This window comes from Plectropomus leopardus, chromosome 20 (genome assembly GCF_008729295.1).
Source record: "Plectropomus leopardus isolate mb chromosome 20, YSFRI_Pleo_2.0, whole genome shotgun sequence".
NCBI classification, from domain to species: domain Eukaryota; kingdom Metazoa; phylum Chordata; class Actinopteri; order Perciformes; family Serranidae; genus Plectropomus; species Plectropomus leopardus.
Genome location: NC_056482.1, coordinates 14,096,228 through 14,120,014, shown reverse-complemented (window position 1 = coordinate 14,120,014; position 23,787 = coordinate 14,096,228). Strand labels below are relative to the sequence as shown.

The 23,787-nt window shown below is 40.4% G+C and overlaps 1 protein-coding gene across 2 annotated transcripts in view; it reads right to left on the bottom strand.

Moving 5' to 3' along the window:
* unc5cb (unc-5 netrin receptor Cb) overlaps nt 1-23,787 on the bottom strand; it is a 143,266-nt gene that overhangs the window by 27,157 nt on the left and 92,322 nt on the right. For both annotated transcript variants that reach the window (XM_042509739.1, XM_042509741.1), the window contains exons 4-5: nt 17,219-17,322; nt 1,096-1,276 (exon numbers count right to left, since the gene is read on the bottom strand). In XM_042509739.1, the coding sequence (XP_042365673.1) occupies nt 1,096-1,276; nt 17,219-17,322 (285 nt within the window). The remainder of the gene's footprint in view (nt 1-1,095; nt 1,277-17,218; nt 17,323-23,787) is intronic.

The window sequence follows — 23,787 nt, the reverse complement described above, 5'->3', positions numbered from 1 at the left end:
ACTAATCTTTCATTCCTTGCACACCTTCCGGCAGGAACAAAATGAGCGAATGTTACATGCCGCAGGAGAGAGAAGGATTTGCTTTATGCAGAGTGACTTTGAAATTTTTTTATTTTGACTTGAGCTGCCTTCTTGTGGGATTTCAACACTTTTCTTCTGCACTAGTGTTTGACTTGCTTTATGTGGCCAGTAAGGAGGATGAGTGCAGCACAGGAAATGTGACACTGATGTTAAATCTCATTGACTGTGGGATAGTTTGGGTTTTTTGTAAGTGGGGTTGTATGGGGTACTATTACACTGACATCAATAGTCAGTATATTACATTCAATATATGTCAGTCGACACACACCCAATTTGGAGAAACAGACTGGAGACCGATACAGAAGCTAAAAAATGTACTGCTATGGATGGAGATCAGCAGCAAAACGCATTTTAGCCACCTAAAAAAAGGTTAATTTCAGTTCTAGTTTTTTGTTTTTAAGTAAATGCTTTATTTAGAATATGTTCATTCTGTCTGTTTTTATGTGAAGCACTCTGTGCTTATAATGCCCTTACTGTAAAGCACTTTGGGATGCATTTTCTTTTTATCTTTATATTAAGAGTATTTGTACCACTTCACCTCTCCATCAAAAAACTTGTTCTGACGTGAAGGCCAGCTTTAGTTTTGCATCTATCTCTCACCAGAATCACCAGACTCCTTGAAAAAACCCCCCACTAATTTTAGCACGCTGAACACTGTGTGTATTAAATCACTGTCTCTCTAAATTAATTCTGGCTATGTAAAGAGCAAAATTACAGTTTCAGTTTGGAAATCACTGTCTGACATTAAGGTAAAGCAGTGAAAATATTCTAAATAATGCGAACATTTAAACTGATATTTATTTTTTTTAGATGGGACTTTCTTTTTTCAGGTAAAAATCAATTCAAAACTCATCCACAGCAGTACATTTCAATCGTCCAGCCTGCCTCTTCAAACTGAGGGTGTGCTGACTGACATCCAATGTATTTTTTTATACTGTCCATGGACAGGTATATCCCATACACCCCCACTTCAAAAAAGAGAAAAAGAGTTATCCCTTTCAGACAGTAACTTACCATAGACAATAACGGTGGCGGTGGTGCTGCGTCTCTTGGCCACGATGTTCTTGGCGACACAGGTGTAGTTGGCAGTGTCAGAGAGACGGGCCTGTTTGATGATCAGGTTGTGGTCGATGGTGATATAAAAGTTTCTGTCATCCGCAGGATCAATAACTTCCTCGTTCTTTAACCACTCCACCTGAAAAGAAGGTAGCACAACATGAAAAAAAAGATTAAAGACAGACAGCTCAGAGACAACAGAAAATCTTTTAAACCGAAGCTGAGAGAAAATATAAGACAGGCTGACCTCATTAAATTGTAGAAAATCACAGCAAAGCGTTTAAACAGCTATAGTTTTTCTTGTCCCCGCTTACCTCTCAAACAGCGGTGACTGCCGGGATTAGAGCACAATTGTTTACGTCTCTGAGGTCCTGCTACAAAAAGTCAATAGCTATCATGCTCTTTTTATTCTCCCCCTAGAACAAAGCACTACAGTAACAGCAGCACTGTCAGACAACAGAGAAAAGAAAACTCTCCACAATTCCTGAAGCTGAGAGTCTCTGTGACCTTTCCTTATGAGTTTCATTTCTCTGAATGATACTGATATTGAACTCCTGGCACTATCACAGAACAGGGGACCAGTTAGAACCTTTATTTGGCTGTAAATCACCAATATCCTTTTTCTCTTCAAGAGGGTGTAAAGGTCTGGAAGGTTTCGAAAAGAATAACACGTGCCGCCTCACACTCTGCGGCCACTTTGATTCAAAAATATTTGCTGGGTCTCTGGTTTTCTTCAAAGGAGCTGTCCAGTGGTGGGAAGGCCTGGCAAATAGCTGACTTCCTGTGTATTGTGATATCCCACGAGGAGCAGCGTATGATAAGAGATAAGACTCAAAGGAGCAGTACAGGCAAAGATAAGTAGGATGTTTATAAAGGGGGTCTTTCTCCTGTGAGATAAAGTATCTCCAAAAAAGTGGGGCAATAACCTGATATAAGGCCTGCCAAGACAAAACACTGTGAGGGCTCACTGTTGTTGTTAGATTTCGTAAGAAACAACACAGAAACGGCTAGTAGTGGTGCAGAGACTAACAACACACTGGCCATTGTTGTAAGACCAGCATTGTTAGAAGTTTGTGAAAAGCAAAGATGGGCTGATTGTGACATGCACAGAGTTACATGCATCACCAGCTTTACTGCTATCTGTGTTAGTTTGAGATGACAGTTATCAAAGATGCCATCAGCGTCACACCTCAGCTGCCTGCTCACTTATCCAGTGGGAACACATAAGAGAGGCTTAGAAGAAAATATTTTCAATACCACACTATTATTTGACATTTTCCAACCTCCTTTAAATCAATGCATGCTGCACATCAGCAATACTCAACTTGCAGCCCATGGGCCAGATGTGGCCCCAGATCCAGTGCCGAGTGACCCCGCCCCCAACCATTTTCTAATTCACAAAGAAAATAAAGTGATTCACACTGTCAGTTGTTTTTGTACTTTTAGTATACATAAGATGCCAGAATGCATAAAACAGCACCAAAATGGAGCTTGTTTCTCAAAAAAGTGCCAGTAGAGGATCCCAGACAGAGGTCCTAGCCAAGCCCTTTATGTCCTAAAATCCTAGAAAGATCCTGAAATACAAGAAATGTCCTGAAATCCTAGGAAAATCCTAAAATCCAAGAAACATCCTAAAATCCGAGAAACACTTAAAGTCCCAGAAACGTCCTAAATCTGAGAAACATCGTAAAATCCAAGAAACACCGTAAAATCCTAGAAGCATCCTGAAATCCCAGAAATGTCCCAAAATTCTATAAATGTCCTACAATCCTAGAAAAGTCCTAAAATGCTACAAATGTCCTCAAATCCTAGAAATAGGTATGGGGCTGCTGCGAGTGGCCCCTGGCCCCCTGTCATTGTGCAAAAGTGGCCCCCAAGCAAAGCAAGTAGAGTATCCCTGCTGTATATCCTGCAGCTCATAAGAAATCTCTTCACCATGACAAAGGTACATCTGAGCAAACACTGGATGCAAACTTAATACCAGCAGAGCTTTACAATAAACCTCTGTAAGTGTGATGTATATTCTCGGCTGATTTGCTGCTTATGAGTGTTTTCCTCCATAAAGATGTATTAGGTGAATCAATTTCACGGTGCCAGGAAGGATGGGATTCCCTCACAAGCCGTCTACTAACCGGAATCAAACCTCACTCTCATACAATGCAATAAAGTGCTGCATGACATCAGTTGCGATGTATAGGAGACACATTATATCTGTCAAAGACTGTTCTTATACATCATTCTTATTCCTCAAAATGATGCTTCAGCCTTATTTGCAACTCTTACCACAAAGCATGCTTATCTGTAGATTGCATTTAATTTATAACTGGAGGATTAATTTATTATTATACAAGTCAATGAGAACTGCAGTAAGAAGACACAAGAACAAAATATCTAATCCGTTAATTGTACTTTTACAGCTTTAGCACCATTTAGGCAGTGAATAGAGCCATTGTGAGTAAACTGCACAGAATTGCCAACTGTCATTCTGTTGACAATGTCCTCTCTTAGGTGTCGGTCTTACTTGTTTTTGTGATATTAAACCTACATTCAATAAGAATGATGGTGAAAATAATGCTTCAATCTTGGTTTAAAGCAGAAACAAACACCTTTCAAACTTTCCCCTCCCCTTAGAGTTTCAGAGTTGTATTGATGTTGGTGCCGCATTCGCGATAGATAACCACATCATTTTCCATTTTCCTCGAAGCCTAGCAACTACCAGCAACAAAGGGCACACTGCATTTGTTTCCCACAGTTACTTCTGTTGTTTCAGTATCTGCCATTTCTGCTACTGGAGATAGTTACTGCAAAAAACTTACATTGATACTCTTTGGTAACTGGGTATGCTTTCAAGCCAGAAGCAAGAAAAAAGTGTTCGCATTGTATGTTTCTGCAAACCGTGGATACATTACACTTTTTTTTACAACACTGAGGTTAATGTGTGGTTAGGTTCAGGCACAAAAAACACCGAAAGATCACCCCTTGGCTCAAAATAACCAGTCTGGTGGCATAATCCCCACTGGAGATGCAGCAATGTCTCGGTAAAAAATTACAGCTTTTCGTGGAACTTTGCCTGCTGGGAAAAACAGTAACGGGTCTCTACAAAACACCCTTTGTGGTGCCTAAAAAATCACTGGGAACACAAAAACGACTAGCTAAATCACAACTGGTTAAATTGTTTGTAGCTTTCAAACAGTGGACTGCAGTATATATATATATATATATATATATATATATATATATTTATATATTATGATGTAATGTTTACTTGTGTGTACTACCCCGGTGGTGGCTAATGAGGATCCAAATAAATAAATAAAATTGGCTTCTATTTTAATTTTATTGCAAGAAATCTGCCTTGACATCTGGTGAGGTAGCAGTTGGACATCTGTCATAACTTTTAGTGTTGGAGCACCAGAAGAGTTTAATAACTCACTAAACTGGAGCTCTGGTGACATTTTCTCCCTGAGAATTCAACACTGAAAATATCCTTTATAAAGTTATAATATACATTTCACATTTATATTATAAGATAAATAACACCTGTGCATTATCTTGAGCTCAAAACTGTAATCAAAAAAATAAAAAGCAATGATGAGCCATTGCCTCTACACCATTACATGGACAGTAATTACAGTAAATGAATCAAACTATTCACTGAATATGGGTTATGTAGATTTTTGTGTGGTTTTTGTGTTGCAATATCACCATTAATCTTTAATACTGAAGGAAAATAACAAATAAGACAAACATGACCAAAGAGACAGGCTCTTGTGTTTCGAGAACAAATATTTGACAGTGATCCGAATGCCATTTTGCCTGTCCTTTGTTCAATATGTCATGATGAAAAATAAGGGAACACAAGTCCAATAAAACAAATAAAGATGATGCAAACAAGAGAAATGATGGCTTTTGTTGACATCATAAATATTTTGTTAATTAGAGCTTACATCAGTGTGCACAGAGCAAAGGCCTTTGGTAAGTATAAGGTCTTTTCTTCGAATGGAGATTGACAGCTGATACAAAGAGGTGGTTATCTAATTTTGCACCAATCACAGAGGCAGCCTCTTCAAACGTGCTGCGTTCAGATGTCAAGAGCACTTTTATATGAGAAGGTAATTAAAAATTGAACAAAAGAGCTTTTCAGCGCAGATGGAGGGGTGGGAGGGAGACAGAGTGACAAGGGATAGAAAGTGGTGGAAACTCATGTCAGAAGTGGGAACGTGTGTGTGAGAGAGCAAAAGTGAGCAACAGTTCAGCCATCATTTATTCTGTAACAACTATAATTAGGACTCATTAATAAAACCAGAGATGAAAAGGTAAGCTAGTCTCTACACCCGCACTTGTGAAAAGATTTCAAATGCTTAAAATTCTGCAGAGGACTATGTTTCATATAGCACTTGTCCAACTTTCTCTCATGCCAACAGACTCAAACATGAGAGACACACAAACTAGCACACGCACATGCAGATACACACACATATTCGCAGCTCGTTAGCGTCTGATTGGCAGTGAAACATCCGGAGAGGTAATTGGCACATTTCTTGTCATTAACGAAGGAAAATTGCCACATGTCAGCTGTCATAAAGAGAGGGAGTCTTCCCGTCTAGTCGGAGACAGCCAAGTGACAGACAGAGACAGACAGAGAAAGATGGTATAATGGAAACTTAAACCTAAAGAGGAAGACAGATTAAAAGAGTGGTAGGTGCAAGACAGAGAAGGAGATGGATGAGTTAGAAGGAGAGCAAGTGTATGTGCCGCAGGAGGATGGTCAGTAGTGTGCCAAAATATATATAATACAGTACATCATCACTGAGAGGCAAAGAGGGACAAGACAGAATCAAAACAGGATGGGAGGAAAAAAGGTTAGAAAGAGGTGATTTTGTCTTAAAAATGTGAAGACTGAATGAGTGTGTGGGGAATGGGAAGGACTAAAGCAAGATGTAAACAAACAAGACAGAGATCTGGCTGAGAGAAGACAGCTTCTTCATCTCTTGAGCTCTGGGAAATTCACAGATCAGGACATATCAGAGAAAAATAATAAGGACATATTAGAAAAGGAGATATATCAAAAAAGGAGATATACAGCTTGGAGGAGGTGTCCTTATTGTGATATAATTCATGTTGATACAAGATGCAGAAGCACAGCATAGACATTTACACTTCAGGGCTTTTAAGGGACCCACCATTGTGATCTACATCCTGATCCAGGTGACTAATTTGCAACACATTCTCACTGTGGCCCTGCATGTAAAGCTATGATGCTTTAGGTAACCCTCTTGCATCAGTTTTCGACTCTTAAGGTTGGCATATGAGTTTCCTCTTGTTACAGTTTATTTTTATGTTCAAGTGACAAAAGTACTTGGTTTGGCTAATGGGATTACACAAACCCCTTAGAAACTGGATCCAAACTATTATTGCGATAGGCAGACAGATTGTTCTCTGTGGATGAAAGAATAAGGGGGGAAGCCTTCTGTCCAAGAATGGGCTACAGAAATAGTTGTAACTTTCAAAAAATGACCTATAAAGGTTTTGGAATATTGTATGCACATATTAGACAATAGACAATTGGACAAATAACATTATTTAGCTCATCATTCAGCTAAATTAGCTGATGCTATGCTAGCTTTATGTACATGATGTTAAAACAGGGCTCTGACATTGACAAAAAGCAGAGATATTTTTTTGGATCAAATACAGACTTGATGACGTTCAGTTCATGAACTAGATGAAGTTCAATTTAGGTGTTTTGTGGCAAGTATTAGACACACACAAGCCTGCGATGACCTTACTACATTATCGAGCGCTTAAGCAACACTCAGCAATAATTTAGCTGGTTTTAGTGAATTTAGCATTAGTCTATGAATGGGAAAAAAATGTATTTGTTTGTACTTCCTTATTTTGCAAAGGTTTATGTGTTATGTTTTTTCTTGTTTTAATTATCTGTGTCGACTGCATATAATGGAATGTATTTATGTTAACATCCATGGTATTTGTATACGGTGATGAGGAGCTGTGGAGTCTGGGGGTGAGTGGTTTGAGTGCATATTTTGTGATATATTTTGTGATGCATAGTAGCATCATAGTTTGGGTTAAAATAAGTACATTTGAACGTAATGTGACATATGGCACAACTCAAAACTGACTTTTAGTTTCATAGGACACAAACAGTTGCCTCCTGAGTGAAAGTTCTGTGTTAACTTGACCCATCCACCACTCCTCCCTCCAGCCATATGCTGGCTTTCTCCCTCTTTATAAGTCAGTTGCTCAGACTATCTAATAATGACATGGCTTGGTATGTCTCACACATTGCCTCTCTATGTTGGTATCAGGCACTGAGGGCCACTGACTAAGCGTCACCATTTGACGAGTTGGGAGTGAGGACTCAGCTTCAATGTCTCTCCACTGCCACTTCTTCCACAAACAAACATAACTGGCTGCAACCATCAAGTGGGATGTTTCTGTGCTCTGCCGGGGTGTGCCAGTACAACACTAATTAGCCCAATATACAGAACACACTGTATACAATCCACTCACTTGTTAAGAACCAGTGCAAGGCAAAACCATTCATTACTCATCGCTGTTGTGTCAGAAATAGAACGTAGAGCAGAGTGTGGGGGTGGAGAGGGGTGTGAAAAGGAAGAACGGGGAGAAAGAAAAAATGTTCCACAGAAATGTGTGAGACTCCTCTACAGAGAAGTCATTATGAGCTCTCCTGCTTCTCCACATGAAGTCTAACTATCTATCCAATGTAATTTATTCATTCCCCTTTTTTCACAGCATATATCCGCCGCAGGCTTGAATGACACACCTGGAGAATGAGCCACAAAAGGTTACAAACTGATTATTCAATCATTCACTACGAGACAACAAGCCATATGCTCTGCAGCTGCCTGCATGACAAGAATGGAAATGTGAGATGTATAAATATTAAGAAGCTGAGATGCACCAAGGTGTGATATCTTGAGATGTGATGGAAAAAATGTTCTCATGTGTATGCCTGTATTACTTGCTAGTCGATATCTGTGTGTTTATGAGGGTGTATGTGGAGGAGCTGGGACAGGTTGGGGATTGGACGAAGGAAAGAGGGTGAGTTTAGGTAACAGAGGTGGACTTAGAGTGGTTCAGGTGTCCATACAGAAGACGGATCACTGAGACTCTAGCCAGGAATAATGACTTCTCCCAGCTCAGTCCTGCCTAAAGCTCTCCACAGTCTGCTGAAGGAGAATGGCCATTTCTTAAACTAACTCCAAGGACAGCCAGTCACTTCACTGCTGCAACTCAACTCTCTCCATTTTCCCTTGAACAGTTAATATGCCTCTTGAAACATGATTCCTATAATCACTCACCGCCTACAGTGTGGGTAACATAAAATTGGGAATAGTTTGTGTTTTCACCTCTCTGTTTTGTTACAGAGACATAAAAAATGTTTAAAATTTGGTATAGAAATCATCTGGGGTCCAAGAAATGCTTGATTCTATTCCGTTGATAATGTGACTCTGGGATTTCTGCCATTATACTGTACATTTTGTTTTTCAGCCAAAATCTTTTGATGCATTCAAGTGTGGGTGGACAAGTACACGTTGGCTTCATAGAGGCATGGCGCGCGTGCGCACACACACACACACACACATACATGCTATTTTATATGAAATATCAAATAATAAACTAGTATAAATCATTACTAAAGCTGCAACTTTGAAAGCTGGAGAACTGTGTGATATACAATGTGCATGCAGTCCTTGGTCTCTCTGAGTCTCCTCTGGCCTTTAGAAAAGCTCAGTTGATAACTCCACCAAGGGAGAGGGTTTTTGTGCGCTGATAGAGGTCAGAACGCTCTCGGTATACAATACAACCTTCAGGAGGAAGGATAAAAAAACAACTTTAAACTGATTCAGAAGTTACGTGCAAACAGCTCAAAAATAATTTTGAAGTGATAAAGACACAGTTTACTCCAAAATCTGTACTCCCCATGTATGTCTCATTCCTGTGTTATATGAAAATACCACATGGCATTCAACAATTCACTTTACCTACAATTCCAGATTGTGTTTCATCATTTTATGCTTTTTCTGAAACCATTAACAAACCTGTACTTGCCTCAGGGGCTTGGGAGAAAGCTGTGATAGCAGGTGAGTGCTTCAAAACACAATGGCAAGAGGGAGCTAAAACACATATTGTTCTTGTAGCCCATATAGTGCATGTCAGAGGTGGGACCAAGTCAGTACAATGCAAGCCTGTCCCATTGTCAGCTGGGATGGGCCCCAGACCCCTGTGGCCCAGGAAAAGTGGTTACCGAAAATGAATGAATGAATGAATGAATGAATGAATGAATGAATGAAAAGTATGTCTTAAGTCAATGCACTCAAGACCCAAGTGAAGTGTAAAATAAAAAGATAGACAAATCCCAAGTAATGTCCCAAGTCCTAAACTTTAAGTTTTTAGTCCTAAATAAGTCATTATGTGTTCTCATGCCAATATGATTTTATTTTTAAATAAATGTTAAAATGTTAATATAAGCCTTGATTTAATGTTTGCTGTGGACCACAAATATTCAACGAAATAGCAAGTTGCTATGTCTTTAACCATTCATTTTGCATTCTGCAATTCATTTTTTGTTGATTACTGTGTAGTTTTTGTACGAATAACAGTAAAATATATCTGTTTAATCAAACTGGCTCTCAGTAACTTAATGTTCTTTCATGGTTGTCTCCTGCAATTTGTTAAGGTGCGGTCGGACTGCGTCAAACAAACTCCACAGCCAACATTTGCATTTGGGGCCCATGTGGGTAGTAAATGAGCTGAAAAATATGCACTATACAGGACTGTCCACAGATTCTGTAGTGGTCCCATGCCAATTGTCATGCCATAGGTGGATTTACTTATGGTCTGCAGATAAGTTGCCCATTTTGGGCCCATGCCCACTTAGTATCCAGGTAGCCCTGGCATAACCCATGTGGGGCCTATTTTATATAAACTATAAAGCCAAATGTAGGCAATTGGCAAGGGACCATTATGGAACCCACTGACAATACCATATAGGCCTGATTTTTCATTTCCTACCGACACAGACCCCACATACAAATGAGAGCTGCGTGAATATGGGTGACACAGTGTTGACTTTCCTGGAATTAACAGTGTTAATGTTAGTTTACCTCGAAGAGGGGGAAATTATCTGATTCAATGCAAACTGTTTGAAAATCTTTATTCTATAGGCTTGGATAAAGATAAGTATTTTCGAGTCAAAACGCTCAAGAGCAAGTATACAGTTTATAGTCATCGAATTTGTGACTCAAGGCTGACTTTAGTTCAAGTCATGTGACTCGAGTCTACATCTCTGGTACATGAAGTTGTTTTTGGTTTAATTTAAGTCTTTGCATCCTCCTAGAGCTCCAAGCTGTGTTTCTTGTCACTATCCTGTAATGAATAATATTTTCTTTTCTTTCTCACAGGTGGTCTGACAGAATATATGAACAGATAAACCCTCGCGGGCTAAACTTTTATATGTAAATGTTTGTGAAGGCCTGACCCATCGGTGGTAACAGTAGAAAGGGCAGTGACTTACAGAGGACAGCAGAGCTCACAAATGTTGGGCTATTAGAGTAAATCACAGCCTTTGCGCAGGAAAACTGCCGTGATTGACAGTTGAGTGCCTGAAGGGCAATCTTAGCTTGGTTGCCAGAGGGATTTGGTCTGGCCTCCTGACACTTTCTCTCCCATGGGTAACCTTAATGAAAATGCACTTCCTGTTTCACTGGGTACTGAAGTGTTGTTACTCTTGACATCCCTGGCCCCCCTTATAACTACACTATGCAGCATTTTGACCGGGAGGAAGCACTCAGCTATTTTTTGACAAGGTGACCTGACGAGCCGCCGTCTGCGCTAAGCCTTCACTTCGCCTATTAAGTGGAACTGGACCTAAAATCAACAGTAATCACTTACATTTGCATGGTCTAATGTGCGGAAAAGGTGGATGCTGGATCACCATAAAGTGAAATAGTGAAGATATTTGCGACAGGTTAGATTTTATAACAAAACACTCAATGCTAAGAGTCGCTATCAGCACATTTAGTCAAAAACAAAAAGTGAAGGGACATAATTTGAGCTAAATAACAAAATCTATGTCCCTATGGGTTCACAGAACTCCATGTGAAACCCTTGAATGTGGCTCTGGCTGCTGTCCCAGCTGTCTAAATTCATCTGACTTAGTTTTCTCACTTCTCTAGATGAGGGAGTGTGAAGTAAAGATCTTTGTGTTTCCAGGCTTTCTTCTCAGTAAAGCCAATGGACTTAATCATGGCAGCGGGGCCTCTTCCCTGCAGAGCATCAATGACTCGTTACCCATGATAACACGGCAGGACCCCGGCTGACTAAGGAGATGCCTGAATTAAAATCCTGCTTCCATGGAAACAGGCTCAGCAGCTCATGGTGCTGCCTCACCTCTGAACTCTCGTCTTTCTCTCGGGGCTGTGACAAGGGCTCTGAAGTGGAGATGGAGATGGAGGGCATGGGAGGAGAAATAAAGAAAGGAACAATAAAGCTGCATTCTTTCACAAGGGAGATTTAAGTCAATTTTATGAGCCTGCCACATGTTCTTGAGTATGAAAAGAGGCCACTGTTACTTCTGTAGAGGCCCTTAAGATGTTGATGAAAGCGCGTTGTCGAGGTATTCAAAAAGAAAGATCAGTGTTGAGCCAGGGAAAAGTCTTCTATCCCCATCTTCACCTTTATTACTCTATCTATGGACAGCACTCTGCAAGTAAGACCACATTACACAGAAACCCAAGCCTTTCCTGCCAAATCACTCCCTCTCCCTTACTTCCAAGAATAGTTACATTTTCCTTCTGCTCTTGATTAAGTATATATCAAATATTCACGGCAATGGAAACATGTAACAATGACTTTTTGGGAGCCTGGTGAGTGTCTAATGTATTCAGACCATACAAGACATTCAGATGACTGAATCCTTGTGCTATTTCAGAAACCTCACTCAAAGTTTTTCAGTCCTCTGAGGCCAAAGTTCCATTGGTAATGGTCGCAAGGAGAGCCAAAATAAATGCCGGCTGCTTGTTTTCTTTGTGTGTGTGTGTGTGTGTGTGTGTGTGTGTGTGTGTGTGTGTGTGTGTCCCATTTTCTCAGGGACTATCTGTACACCAGAAAATCAATGCATCAAGTGTGACTAGCCTGTCAAAAATAAGGGCCAGGATACCTCAGACTCAACTCCAAATCTGAAAACTCCTAAAATAAGAACTCTTTCTTATGTTCTGTTGTGAAAAGTTGCTGCATCATCGCAGAAGCAATCCTGATTGTTCAGCATAATATTTAGTTTTCAGGGCAACAGCCGCTGCAAAAAGCAGACAAAGACTCATAACCACTTAAATAGAATCACAGAATGTTATTATTGTGGTAAACCATCGTGAAACCTGTAATGTAAATCTTCTGAAAAGCAGGAAGACAAAGAGGGAACACAAGACTGACACTGGATAACATCAAATAGCGCAGTTCCACTTTGTAATCTGAGATCAAACCTAATTGTGATTGACTTACTTTGATTCTGCTGAACGTGGGCTTCTTAACTCTGACAATGCATGTGTGTGTGGGTGGGGGTGGTTGTGTGTGGGGTGTGTGGGGGTGTGGGGGGGGGGGGGGTGAGTTACTTTGCAAACTCATCATCTAAAAACTGCCGCCAAAATGTGGCATTATAGCTGATCTCAAAATATCTTCATTAAAATGGTAAAAATATGAACAACCTCAAAGTGTCAGAAAGCTTCAGTTCTTCCAATCATTTAGACGAGCTCTATACGATTTTCAGAGTACATCTATGATTCAAAGGTTGTCTGCACATGGCAGATCCACCCCTTGCTCCTCTACAGCCTCACCATCTCATTGAAATATGATCACTTTTGGCTCGACAAAAACCAAGATGGCAACCTTCGAAATGCCGAACTTGAGGCTTCAAAATGGCAGTCCAAAAACCAATAGGTAACGTCACTGTAGCTGCTTCAATTATTTATAGCCTCACCATTCCATAAAAATCGCAGAACGGTTTAGAAAGCCTGCCTGCCATGCATGCTATATGTCACCTGAGCAGGATACTGTTGTATGACATGTCACACCCATCATGCTTCTTTTGCATCCGGAACACCAGCATGCTATCTTAAATCACACACTGGGGCAGCATTATCCCCTTTTGATTAGTTCTGTATTAAAAAATCAAAGCCCACATAACGAAGAGTCTTCATTGCAACCCTAACCTGGGATCTCTGTGTAATGACAGCACTGAACAACAGTGCTGACAGAGCTAACGTTGTTAACCGGGGGAGAAATAAAGGATAGGTGCTACGCTTTTACTACAACACAGTAACCTGTACATGAGTGCATTGCAGAATGGCGACAATTAGCTAGCCAATGGGATAGACACATAGGATTCAACAAATTGTAATTTAAGTGCCATCAGTAATGACAATATAATGCATATGAACCCAAATGACAGATTTTCCTCATAAAACTCTTTTATTCTAGTTTGAAAAGAGAAGCACAAAAGCCTAAGTCCTTCTTCCTGTTCATCAGCAGTAAATCTTTTTTTTCTGCCAGCTGGTTGGCCACAATCACAATGTTCACTCTATAGAATAGATGAATAGACTTTCAGTGCTCAGTTGAGTTGTTGGCAGCATGTTATCATGTGTCCATGTGCATGCAAACGTGTTAATGCCCTCGCTGGTACTCCGGCATGTGAACATCCATGTGGAAATGCGGGGATGTGACTGTGTGTCCTGCTTGTCTTTTTCATGACAGAATGGTTTTGGAAGCCTGCCACACAGCACAATGTCCATCACATACAGTCCACACGATTTAACAAAAGTGCTGTAAGTGTATGGGTTTTATGGCTCAGCCACAGCCTGCCATCCTGCCAGCCTCTCCCTCACTAGGCAAAGGCCTGTAAAGGAACCACAGAGCGAAGTGACAGCCCACTGGAGGCCTGACAACAACCCACTGGATCCAACCCCGACAAACCTCAACAGCTCGTCTCCCTCTCCCTTCAGCCTCTCTCATCCCCTCTATATTATTTTTTGTCTTAGAGTGGGTGAAATATGACAGATCTTTCCTTCACGAGGGCTGCTGCACATTTCTGCAGATTCATATGTAACCACAGACTTAGCCCATCTGCTTTTTCCAAGGCTTTTTCTCTGGCGGCCTCGTGTGAGAAAAGGCCTGACAAACACAGATGAAAAAGCAGCATTCAGTTTTGTCCTTTTTCCCACTGAGGCAGCTGTGTTTGAGTTCAGGATAAAAAAAAAGAGGATAAACAACTTGTGGAATGGAACTGTTGTCTTTTTTTTGTAGCCATAAGGTAAGTGTGAGTAATTAAAGAAGCTGAAAAAGCGCCTCTGTACACACACAAAATTCAACTCGATCATAGGAGGAAAAGTAAACAGAGAAAACAATCACTGCTCTTAGTCAGAAATACAGAAAATGAAGCATGCAGGGAGAATTTTAAACAATTTGTTTGTTTTTATCCTTCAGAAGAGGTGAATTGCTAAAAATGTCACTCATCATACTAAGTTTCTGAACTCATACTGAATATTTCTTTGACGCATTTAACTACACAACATTTTTCCTCTCATTTGTTGAATAGATGGCTAGCTCAGTAATGGGATTCTACTTGACTTCACATAAATGCACACCTATTGCCAGATTGCAAACGCTATTAATGCTGACAAGCCTCCTTCTTCTTTGTACATCTTGGTTGCCACAGCAACTCCATATCTCAGAAAGCATAGATGTGTCATGATTGGACCCCAGCTGAGTCTTTAATCGCTGCACTGAGCCAATCCAGGATTGACAGAGCGACCTCAGACAGGCGGCAGAATCACCAGAACTGTATGGCTGTTACAGCAACACTATCACACTGAAGCCAGGATTGTATAAGGAGAGTTTGCCGAGTGCCGGTCCCAAACTTTCGTCCATTTAGCCTGTCAGCACTTTCAGCAGGGATAAATGCTGTGCAGTTCCACTCACTTAACTCGGCTTTTCCAGGTCAATCACAAGCCTTTACAGAGTTCAGTCCCAACACCCCCGACTAAACAAAAAAAAAAAGCCCCCCCCCCCAATCAAACCATCCTTTCATCCTCTATTTATGTTCCTGCAATCTCAACTGAGCCTTTTCTAATGCAGCTGTAACAGTGTTCTACTGTCGGGCAGGGAGGAAGTAGAGCAGGGAGCCGATAGTGGCTGAGTGAAGGTAACACGGGGACACAACTGGTTTTATTCTTTTTCCCCCACAGCAGATAATTACAATTTTCTCTCCTCTGAACAAATTGCAGTGACTGGCCGATGTTCAGGAAATACCCAAATAGCTTAAATAGCCCAAGCAGTGGTGGAAAAATGTCCTTATCTGTGTGCCCGACTGTGTCAGATTTATTCAGTGTTATTTCATTACAACTTCTGAAATGAGCAGAGTTCAAAAATGAGAAAAATTCTACTATCAACACAGTTTTCACCATTTGATGTGGCATGAAAGAACAGAACCAATGACTGTTAACACTGAAAAATATAATGCATGCTAATAAATACATATGCTAAACATACAATTAAGTGGGAGTTGGAAATTTTAGTTTACCATTATATATCTTTTTTTTTTTTCCCCAAATAGAAACGATGGTGACATTTCAGCAGAAACCAACTCTGAAATAGTCACTGAAGCTCTTCACATAAAGCTCTTCTCAGGGCAGCCAGTTTATTGGATTTGAGGCGAGAACTTTTGGCTGGGCTTAGTCTGGATAATCGCAACTGCCTGCGTATCTGTAGTGAACATATACCATATGAGCCTATAAGAACTTATCTTTTCAAACAAAAAGTATAATTACCCAAACAACTGGGGCTGTGGTGAACATCTGTCTTTATGTTTTACATTCAGAGCTTCTATCAAGGATTTAGGCTTCAAATGTCTGTCTTCATATTTTAGGACGTCAACATTTTTTAAAAATCAGCTTTCTTTAATGAACAAATATAACTTACGGTGCTGTTTGCTTGGCTGCTCCACAAGTGGATCTGCTGCTAACATAATGCAGCTCGTTTTTAGCATGGGAGCCAAAAGGACAGCAGATAATCTTGTCCTGTCTGCAACTGTGCAGTTTAAACCATAAACTGAAGAACAAGTAATATGGGATGGGACATGGACCAAAGGTTGTACTACGAAAACCTGGTTACAGCCATGGAGGCGGGGCCCCGTTCATTCCTATGAGAGCTGCTCAGTGGCGTATGAAAAAGCTCTATTTACACGGTATGAAAGTACCCAGATCTTCTGCATTACATAGAGAACTCTCTACACAGAGAAAGCACACTGTGCCAGAGTGGGTAACTCCCACTCTGGCAGAGCGGCTGACTTCCGGTTAAACATCTCGCTGGCTTGAATGGCGATCAATAATTTAATCTTACGGCTCTCTTAGACTTTCCAAATGTTATCAAACTGAATGGATTCAATCTTGACAGTGAAATGAGTCATTTTGTGGAGGTTTGATGCTCACAAAAATGTATCCACTGATTTACAGACATCTCTTTCCCAAAGTAAGTCAATACTAAAAAGTCTTTCTGGGCTCCCTAGCATCCCATGATGGTGTAATTTCACTTATGGCCACCATTCAAAAAAAGCTGATGTATGTTCAAGCATTTGTTTTTCTGACAAGTTTTGTTTAATTGGCATTTGGAACTGTGAGTCAATCAGTGTGCCTGCGTTCAGTGGCCTTTCTTGCCATTGGTCAGACGGGTGTACGTATGAGCAGAACTTGATAACACAGAGATTGTGTCTGTGCCAACTCTGGCTCCAAATTACATCACTAGCACAAGATGGCAGCAACCATATCCAGGATACTTTCACTCCATTTTTGTACAGTGGAAGAAGGAGGAGACCCATCTGTTCTATACATACAGCCTGATTCTAACTGAATGAATAGACATGTAAAAAAATGTTGATTTAAAATTTAAATGTCAACGTTAAAAAGAAAGCCTTAAAGCTTTGAATATTCTGTATAGCCCTGCTAAAAACTACAGAGTACCTGCTCAGTGAAATGTCTTTGAAGCTTACCTCAGCAGCTGGGATTCCTTCAGGTGGGCGACACTGGAGCAACACTTCCTGTTCCAGTGACACTTCCTTCCCAAGAGGTTCCTGGTCAAATGTCTTCCTCAAGTCTACAAAGAAGAAACAAAAGCACGTCATGAAGGCTGCTTTGAGAGCTATGATTAATATTAAATTAAACGTGAGTCAATCAATAATATAGTATTGGTATACTAACAATAAATCATCCAAGAAAAGGCAGGGAAACTCATCAATAATAACTGTCTCAGTGCAAAAACCAAAACACAGCAGTGAGTATTTAAATGCTAGAAATAGTAACTGAGATTTATGTTTTCTCTCTATCTCCATCTCCTCTTCAGCACAAGATAAACTTGGCTGAAGTAGATGGAGGAACGATAGGGAGAAGGTGATCACTCGCCCTTCAATGAAAAACCAATATTTTTGTGCCGTGAGAGCTCTGATGGAGTAGTGCAGGGCAGGGCTAGTGGAGCTGACAGGGCAGGATTACTGAAGGTGTCATGCTACACTGGAACCCAAAGCCCATTAGACATATATCATAACCTGCTGCACAGATTGAGACAGGAGCAGCAGGCATCATACGCAACAACAGAGGAGAGGGGTGGGTAGAGAGGAGAGAGGGAGAGAGATGAAGACTTTATGGGGAGTTATAGAGCTACTTGGGAACTTTGGAGTTACTGAAGCATCAAATCCACAATCAAACCTCCAAACTTCATTGATACTTTTTCACAGCCTTCGCAATACTCCTGGTAACAAACAGTCTTTAGCCTTTTTACCGATGCATTCAATATAAAACAGTAACGACATTCAACACAGCATGGTCTTAAATAACACATTTTTCCTATATAGCCTCTACATACAGATATGACATGAACTGACATTTGCAACTATGCAGCCATTAAACCAAGCAAGCCCCATTAATGAAGGCAAGCATGACTGAAACAGGAGACAAACCAAGTTGAAATTAATATCTATGCTATACTGTAACTGCAAGATGAGACATTATAGCGAATCTTTCAAGTCAACGTCAGACCTTTAAGGGCTGAACAAAGCAAGTCATGTTAAAAGACTGTTTGATACAGAACTACCGCCTCCCAGTTGTATGTCTCTGCGAACCAGTCATGTTGCACTTACAGTTTACAATGTCCATAGTAATATAGATGCTTCACACACATTATCCCTCCAGCAGCACAGAAGAACTATACAATCTGCAGAGTTTCAAGGAGGGCACTCAGATTAGTGTTACCAATCCAGTATCTGACCATTTGTCTCCTTCACCTTCTGTGAAAGTTATGAGGTTAAGTAATGGCCAAAAGAAGATTTATGCAGAACATTATGATGTCACAGTTAGGTTGACCTTCAATGTTTTGGATATAAAATGTCATCACTTCATAATTTTATGCTATTAGACATTTGTGGGAATTTTTGTCATGATTAGCATATGAATTCTTGAGTTATGGCCAAAAACTTGTGTTATGAGGGCACAGTGACCTTGTACTTTGACTTCCAAATTAAAAAGTTCATTGTTGAGTCTGAATGGATGTTTGTGCCAAATTTAAAGAACATCCCTAAACATATCAATTTTACAAGAATGTGAGGAATGCAAGGTCACTGTGTCCTTGACCTTAAATCAAACTCTAATCAGATTACTATTGAATCCAAGTGGATGTTTGCGCCAATTTAAAAACATTTTCCTCAAGGTATTCATGATATATTACATCACCAGAATGACAGATAAGGCCACAGTGACCTTGACCTTCAACCACCAACATCTAATCAACTCATTGTCAACAAAGGTAAAAAATTATGCCAAATTTGAAAAACTTCCCTTGTGGCATTCCTGAAATATCGCATACATAGGAATGGGACGGACAGACGAATGGACACCTGGCCACAGCTATTGCTGGCGTGGAGGCATAACAAAACTGTAGAATCAGTAAGACATGTTTTGAGAGTCTGTTTACTTCTAATCCCTTAGTATCTGATACCAATCAGCTCTTCAGTTATATACAACTAACTGTGTCCATGGAAACAAACCCAGAAATGACCCCGGTTCAGCGATTCAATCTGTAGAAAGGATATGGCAATTCCTCTTCACAAAACACTATTAATACAGTAATGGACATTTATTGACATAGCGCGCTAACATAAAAGAAGATATTTATTATATTAGATAGCTCTGCGATACCACATTGGTTTTGAGTTCAAGTTTTAGATGTGAGGACACTGTAGACTGAAAGCACATTGAGATGTGCTGTGACACAGATTGTATGGCAGAATTTGTGCTTCAGAAGACAGAACAGACTGCACACAATACGTCTAATACTCTTGGGCACAATGGTTGTAGAAATGTATTAGGCTACAGCACACACATCTATCATAGTAAATAACTGTTCTTCAATGTCTGGGGAGATAGAAGTGTGTGTATGAATGGATACTGTAAGGACAGAGCATTCTCACTGTGGTTTCTCGTAGGCATCATTACATGCAATAAAAATATGAATCTCTAAAACCTGATCAAGACAGAGGTTCAATTTACTGATTTCATCACTTGCCTCCTTTTGTTCAGCAGCGATTACACGAGGAGACATTATACTTGAATAGAGACATTTCCCTGTTCAGCTAACTGTTCCACATCCCCTGCAGGAGAAACTAGATCATGTTCTTATTACAGAATACATGATCAGGCTACACCTGCAGGCCCCAAAGAATACCTATAGTAATTTTAGGGTTCATTTTTTATTTTGAAAAATGAACCTTAAAATAACAAATTCAATGAGATCCCTTGTCCCGATTCAACCTGTGAGTATGCGTGTCTTCAGGGGAATGTGCCATAACTCCGCAAATTTCAGTGTTTTATAAAAAGCTGAAACCGTGAGTGCTGAAGTGAAAGCAATTTCTAAAAAAGTCTGGTATGAAATTAAGAGAGGGAATGACTGGAGGGGCGCATATTCTGGGATGTAGCATTACAGAATTTGATCCAAGGACAAACAGTTTGTTTTTCTTAAGATGGAACAGAAAGGAAAGGAGGTAGCAAAACTATGTCTCAAAGGGGTACTGTCGTTTGAAGTTGTAAGAGTCATTGTACCGTGGCTCTGATGTCAGAACTACAGTGTAGAGATGTTCTTAGTTCAAACTTCCTCTGAGAGATAAAAGAAGATGTAGTCACAGTCTGACAGGTGAGGAGGAGAATCAGGCAAACCTTCTTCTACACTGTGACACACTTCATGATATACAGTACAGTATATACACTACAGCCATACCCAATAAATTAAATTTGATTTCTCCATATAAAGTTACTGGAGAGTTTGCAAAACTTCACTTGTTACTGGCCTTCCTTCTCAGTGTGGTGTGCAGTACTGCAGCATGCTATGTATTGGTTTAGATTGAACCATATTGCCTATAGCAGCCACTTTGCTGGTGGTGGTGTCCCTGGTAAGGTCCATAGTAGGTCATGGTTTGGCCCAAACTGGTTTTAGACCACAGTATAGTGTGTTATTCCTGAGAAGAAGTAAAAAAAGTAAGTCCTAGTCCACATGTACACAGATATTTTTTGGAACCAGAGGTGATCACATTTGGACAAGAGGGTGGAGCCGTGGAGGAGCGAGGACTCATAGACTGTTGTGACACTTCGCAGACAGCCTGCCTCTCAAAGCGGCCACACCCCTATTTATGCATAACAGTTGTCAGGGAAACCATGACTATTTTTTCTACCAGGCTGTAGGCTATACATGTTTATTTCTGCTGTAAAATTGGGCATTTTAACATTGACTCACTTCCTGAGCCCCCCTCCAGTGGCCATTCAATGAACTGCAGTTTCTTTAACATCCACGTTGGCTTCAATTGTCAGACCTGGAGTTTGCTGCTAGATTTTAACTCAAACCATTATCTTTTTCTAATGCTTACCAAGTGTTTTTGTGTCCTTAACCTAACAAGACCTTAACCAACGTGCTATCACACTAAAAACCACAAAAGAAGCGGCTCACAAGAGTTTTGCAAATCTAGGATTACAGCCACGGCGTAGCGCATTCTGATGCCTAATTAGTGGATATAGTGGAAGAGTAATTGTTTGATTATGTGCAGACATGCAGAAAGTTCTGTTAGCAAAATTAGAAGTGTTTTGTTCACGTCTTCCACTGCACAAAATGCCACGTCATTTTTGGTGCCTCACAAAGGATTTCTTTGACAATATTACCCAAAAACTCTTGTTTTCCCTATCTATACTTCAATGATGAAAATGGAGTTTCTGAAAATCTTCACTCTGGATGGAGTTTTAGAAAAGGTCTATTTTCAGTTAATTAGATCACAACTTGCATGCAGACGAAAGGCCAAAATGTAGAAGAAGCTTAGTTTTCAAGTAAATGTGGTATAGGCCTGACTTTAGACCCACAAATTCTCCTTAAAACAAAGCAATTGGATGAAACATGTTTACATGAATGCAGAGGATCCCAAAATGCAATGCTTCTTTAAATTCTTTCAATGTCAAACCAGAGACTCACTGCCTAAACAACCACCAAGTGATTGCATTATTGTACAGAACATAAAAACCCCCACTATTACCCGCATTACAATATTTGTATTAATCCCATAGACCAGTGTCTGCGAGTCAATGTGAAATATTCATGCTTTTATTACTCATACATCTTGTAGCAGATCAACTAAAGCTTGTTAAACTAAAATTAAACACCCGATGCTTGTATTGTTATTTTCATCATGATTAGGAAACCTTTGGCATTACTCTTGATGAAGCACAGTAAGTGGCAGGCAGGGGATTATTCTGCACTGTATAATTTATTGGATGTTGGTTTTGGTTCCACTCTGGAGTTTCTCCTTTCCTCACTTCTTGTAACCCTGAACGGTACTGTGGGACATTTAAGGGTGTGGGACCAGCTGAGTCGACATTCCTGTGGGAGTCACACCATTCCCTCTTCAGTAGACAAACACTTCCAACCTCGCTCGCTCTCAGAAGGATACACATGTGACAACCATTACCTTTTAACATCTACCTTGTCATGCTAAATTAAACTAGCCTTAAACTTACAAATGTAAATCATTGGGCACTGATACATACCTAGATTAAGAATGACCATGAAGATTTACCATATTTAAGTTTGAATCATTACTAAAGCCACAAGCTGAGGTTTATTATTATGTTGTACTCGTAAAATTATAAGGCCACAAACAAACAAGAAAATCAATTTCCAGCTTTCTCAGCAAACATTACCCTCCAACAATCTTTTGAAAGGCGTTTCAGTTGATTTGATTCATTTATTTAATTTGTTTCTGTGCACATGCTTTTACTGCCTCTCTCTGGGCAAGCAATCACTGCTCCCCAACTATGGAGGCCAATCAAAACGCTTCTGTGGAGGTCACAAGAAGAAAAGGCAATCACTGGGAATTTACACATTCTCTCTCCCTCCGAACAGAAACACAAAAACTCTGACAATACTTTTAGCTCGACGGCCGTTTTTTTGCAAGTCTGAGAGCCAGTTCTTCAACACAAGAGCCTCTTAACTCGCCAGCACTGGCTCTGAGTCACCGTCTGATTAAACTGTATATGTTTAGATGATGGGAGAGGAGAGGAAAACAAGCCCAGTTTCCATTAGCCTAACAGGATAGAGCCTGGCTCTGACAAGAAAGCCTGCCTGAAGAGAGAGCACAGTGAAGGAGCTAATCCATTCAGCAGAAGCTAATGGGAGGGGAAGAGGGGTCCATTGTGATTTGAGGGATAGGTTAGTGCTGGAAGGCTGCTCATCATGGGTGATTATAGGAGGTGGAGCAGCGGGAGTGGGCTCGGCGGGAGACTGAGAGGCATGATTCTGATTCACCAGGCTAGTATAACAGAGGCAGTAATGAGAAGAGCTACCGGTGTTTGAAAAAGAGGCAATACATTGAATTCAAAGAGAAACTGTACAGAAAACAGAGGGAGACAAGACAAGAGTTACGGAGACAGCAATGTAAAGGGAGAAAATGAGAATTAGGTGAGATGAAAATTGAGAGGGACAGGTATATGATTGCTAACTGCCTCTAAATGGGGTAGATCAAGTGAAAACCATAGATATTGACTCCGTACTGTGCTTCTCCACTGTACTGTAAAGTGAAAATGAAATCATTCTGACAGTGGCACCGAGTTGCCAGCCAAACATTAAGCTCAAGTGATATCCCTATCAAGCCCTATCCAGCAGTGATAGCGATATATTTGATGCACTACAATACAAGCTGCAAGTGGGTGTTGCATTTTTTTGGTCTGTTTGCCACAAGTCAAAACAGAACGTGTCAGTCACGATGCCTTGAAATGACTTCAACAGGAGTTGGAAGTGTGATGATCTAGCTGATACTATGAAAGAAGTCCCTCCAGGTGGAGTTTTGACAACAATGTGTAAGCAGTTGTGTTATGTAATGTGTGTTGTGTTGCAGAAGTGCTGCCTTGATGTCACAGCTTTAACTACTCTTACAACTCTGCTTTCCTCACCGTCTCCTCCGGGGTTTCATTACTTTTAAATTTTGATTGGCAGATCCGTTGGGAAAACGGTTAAAAAATGAGCCCAAACTTTAGAGGC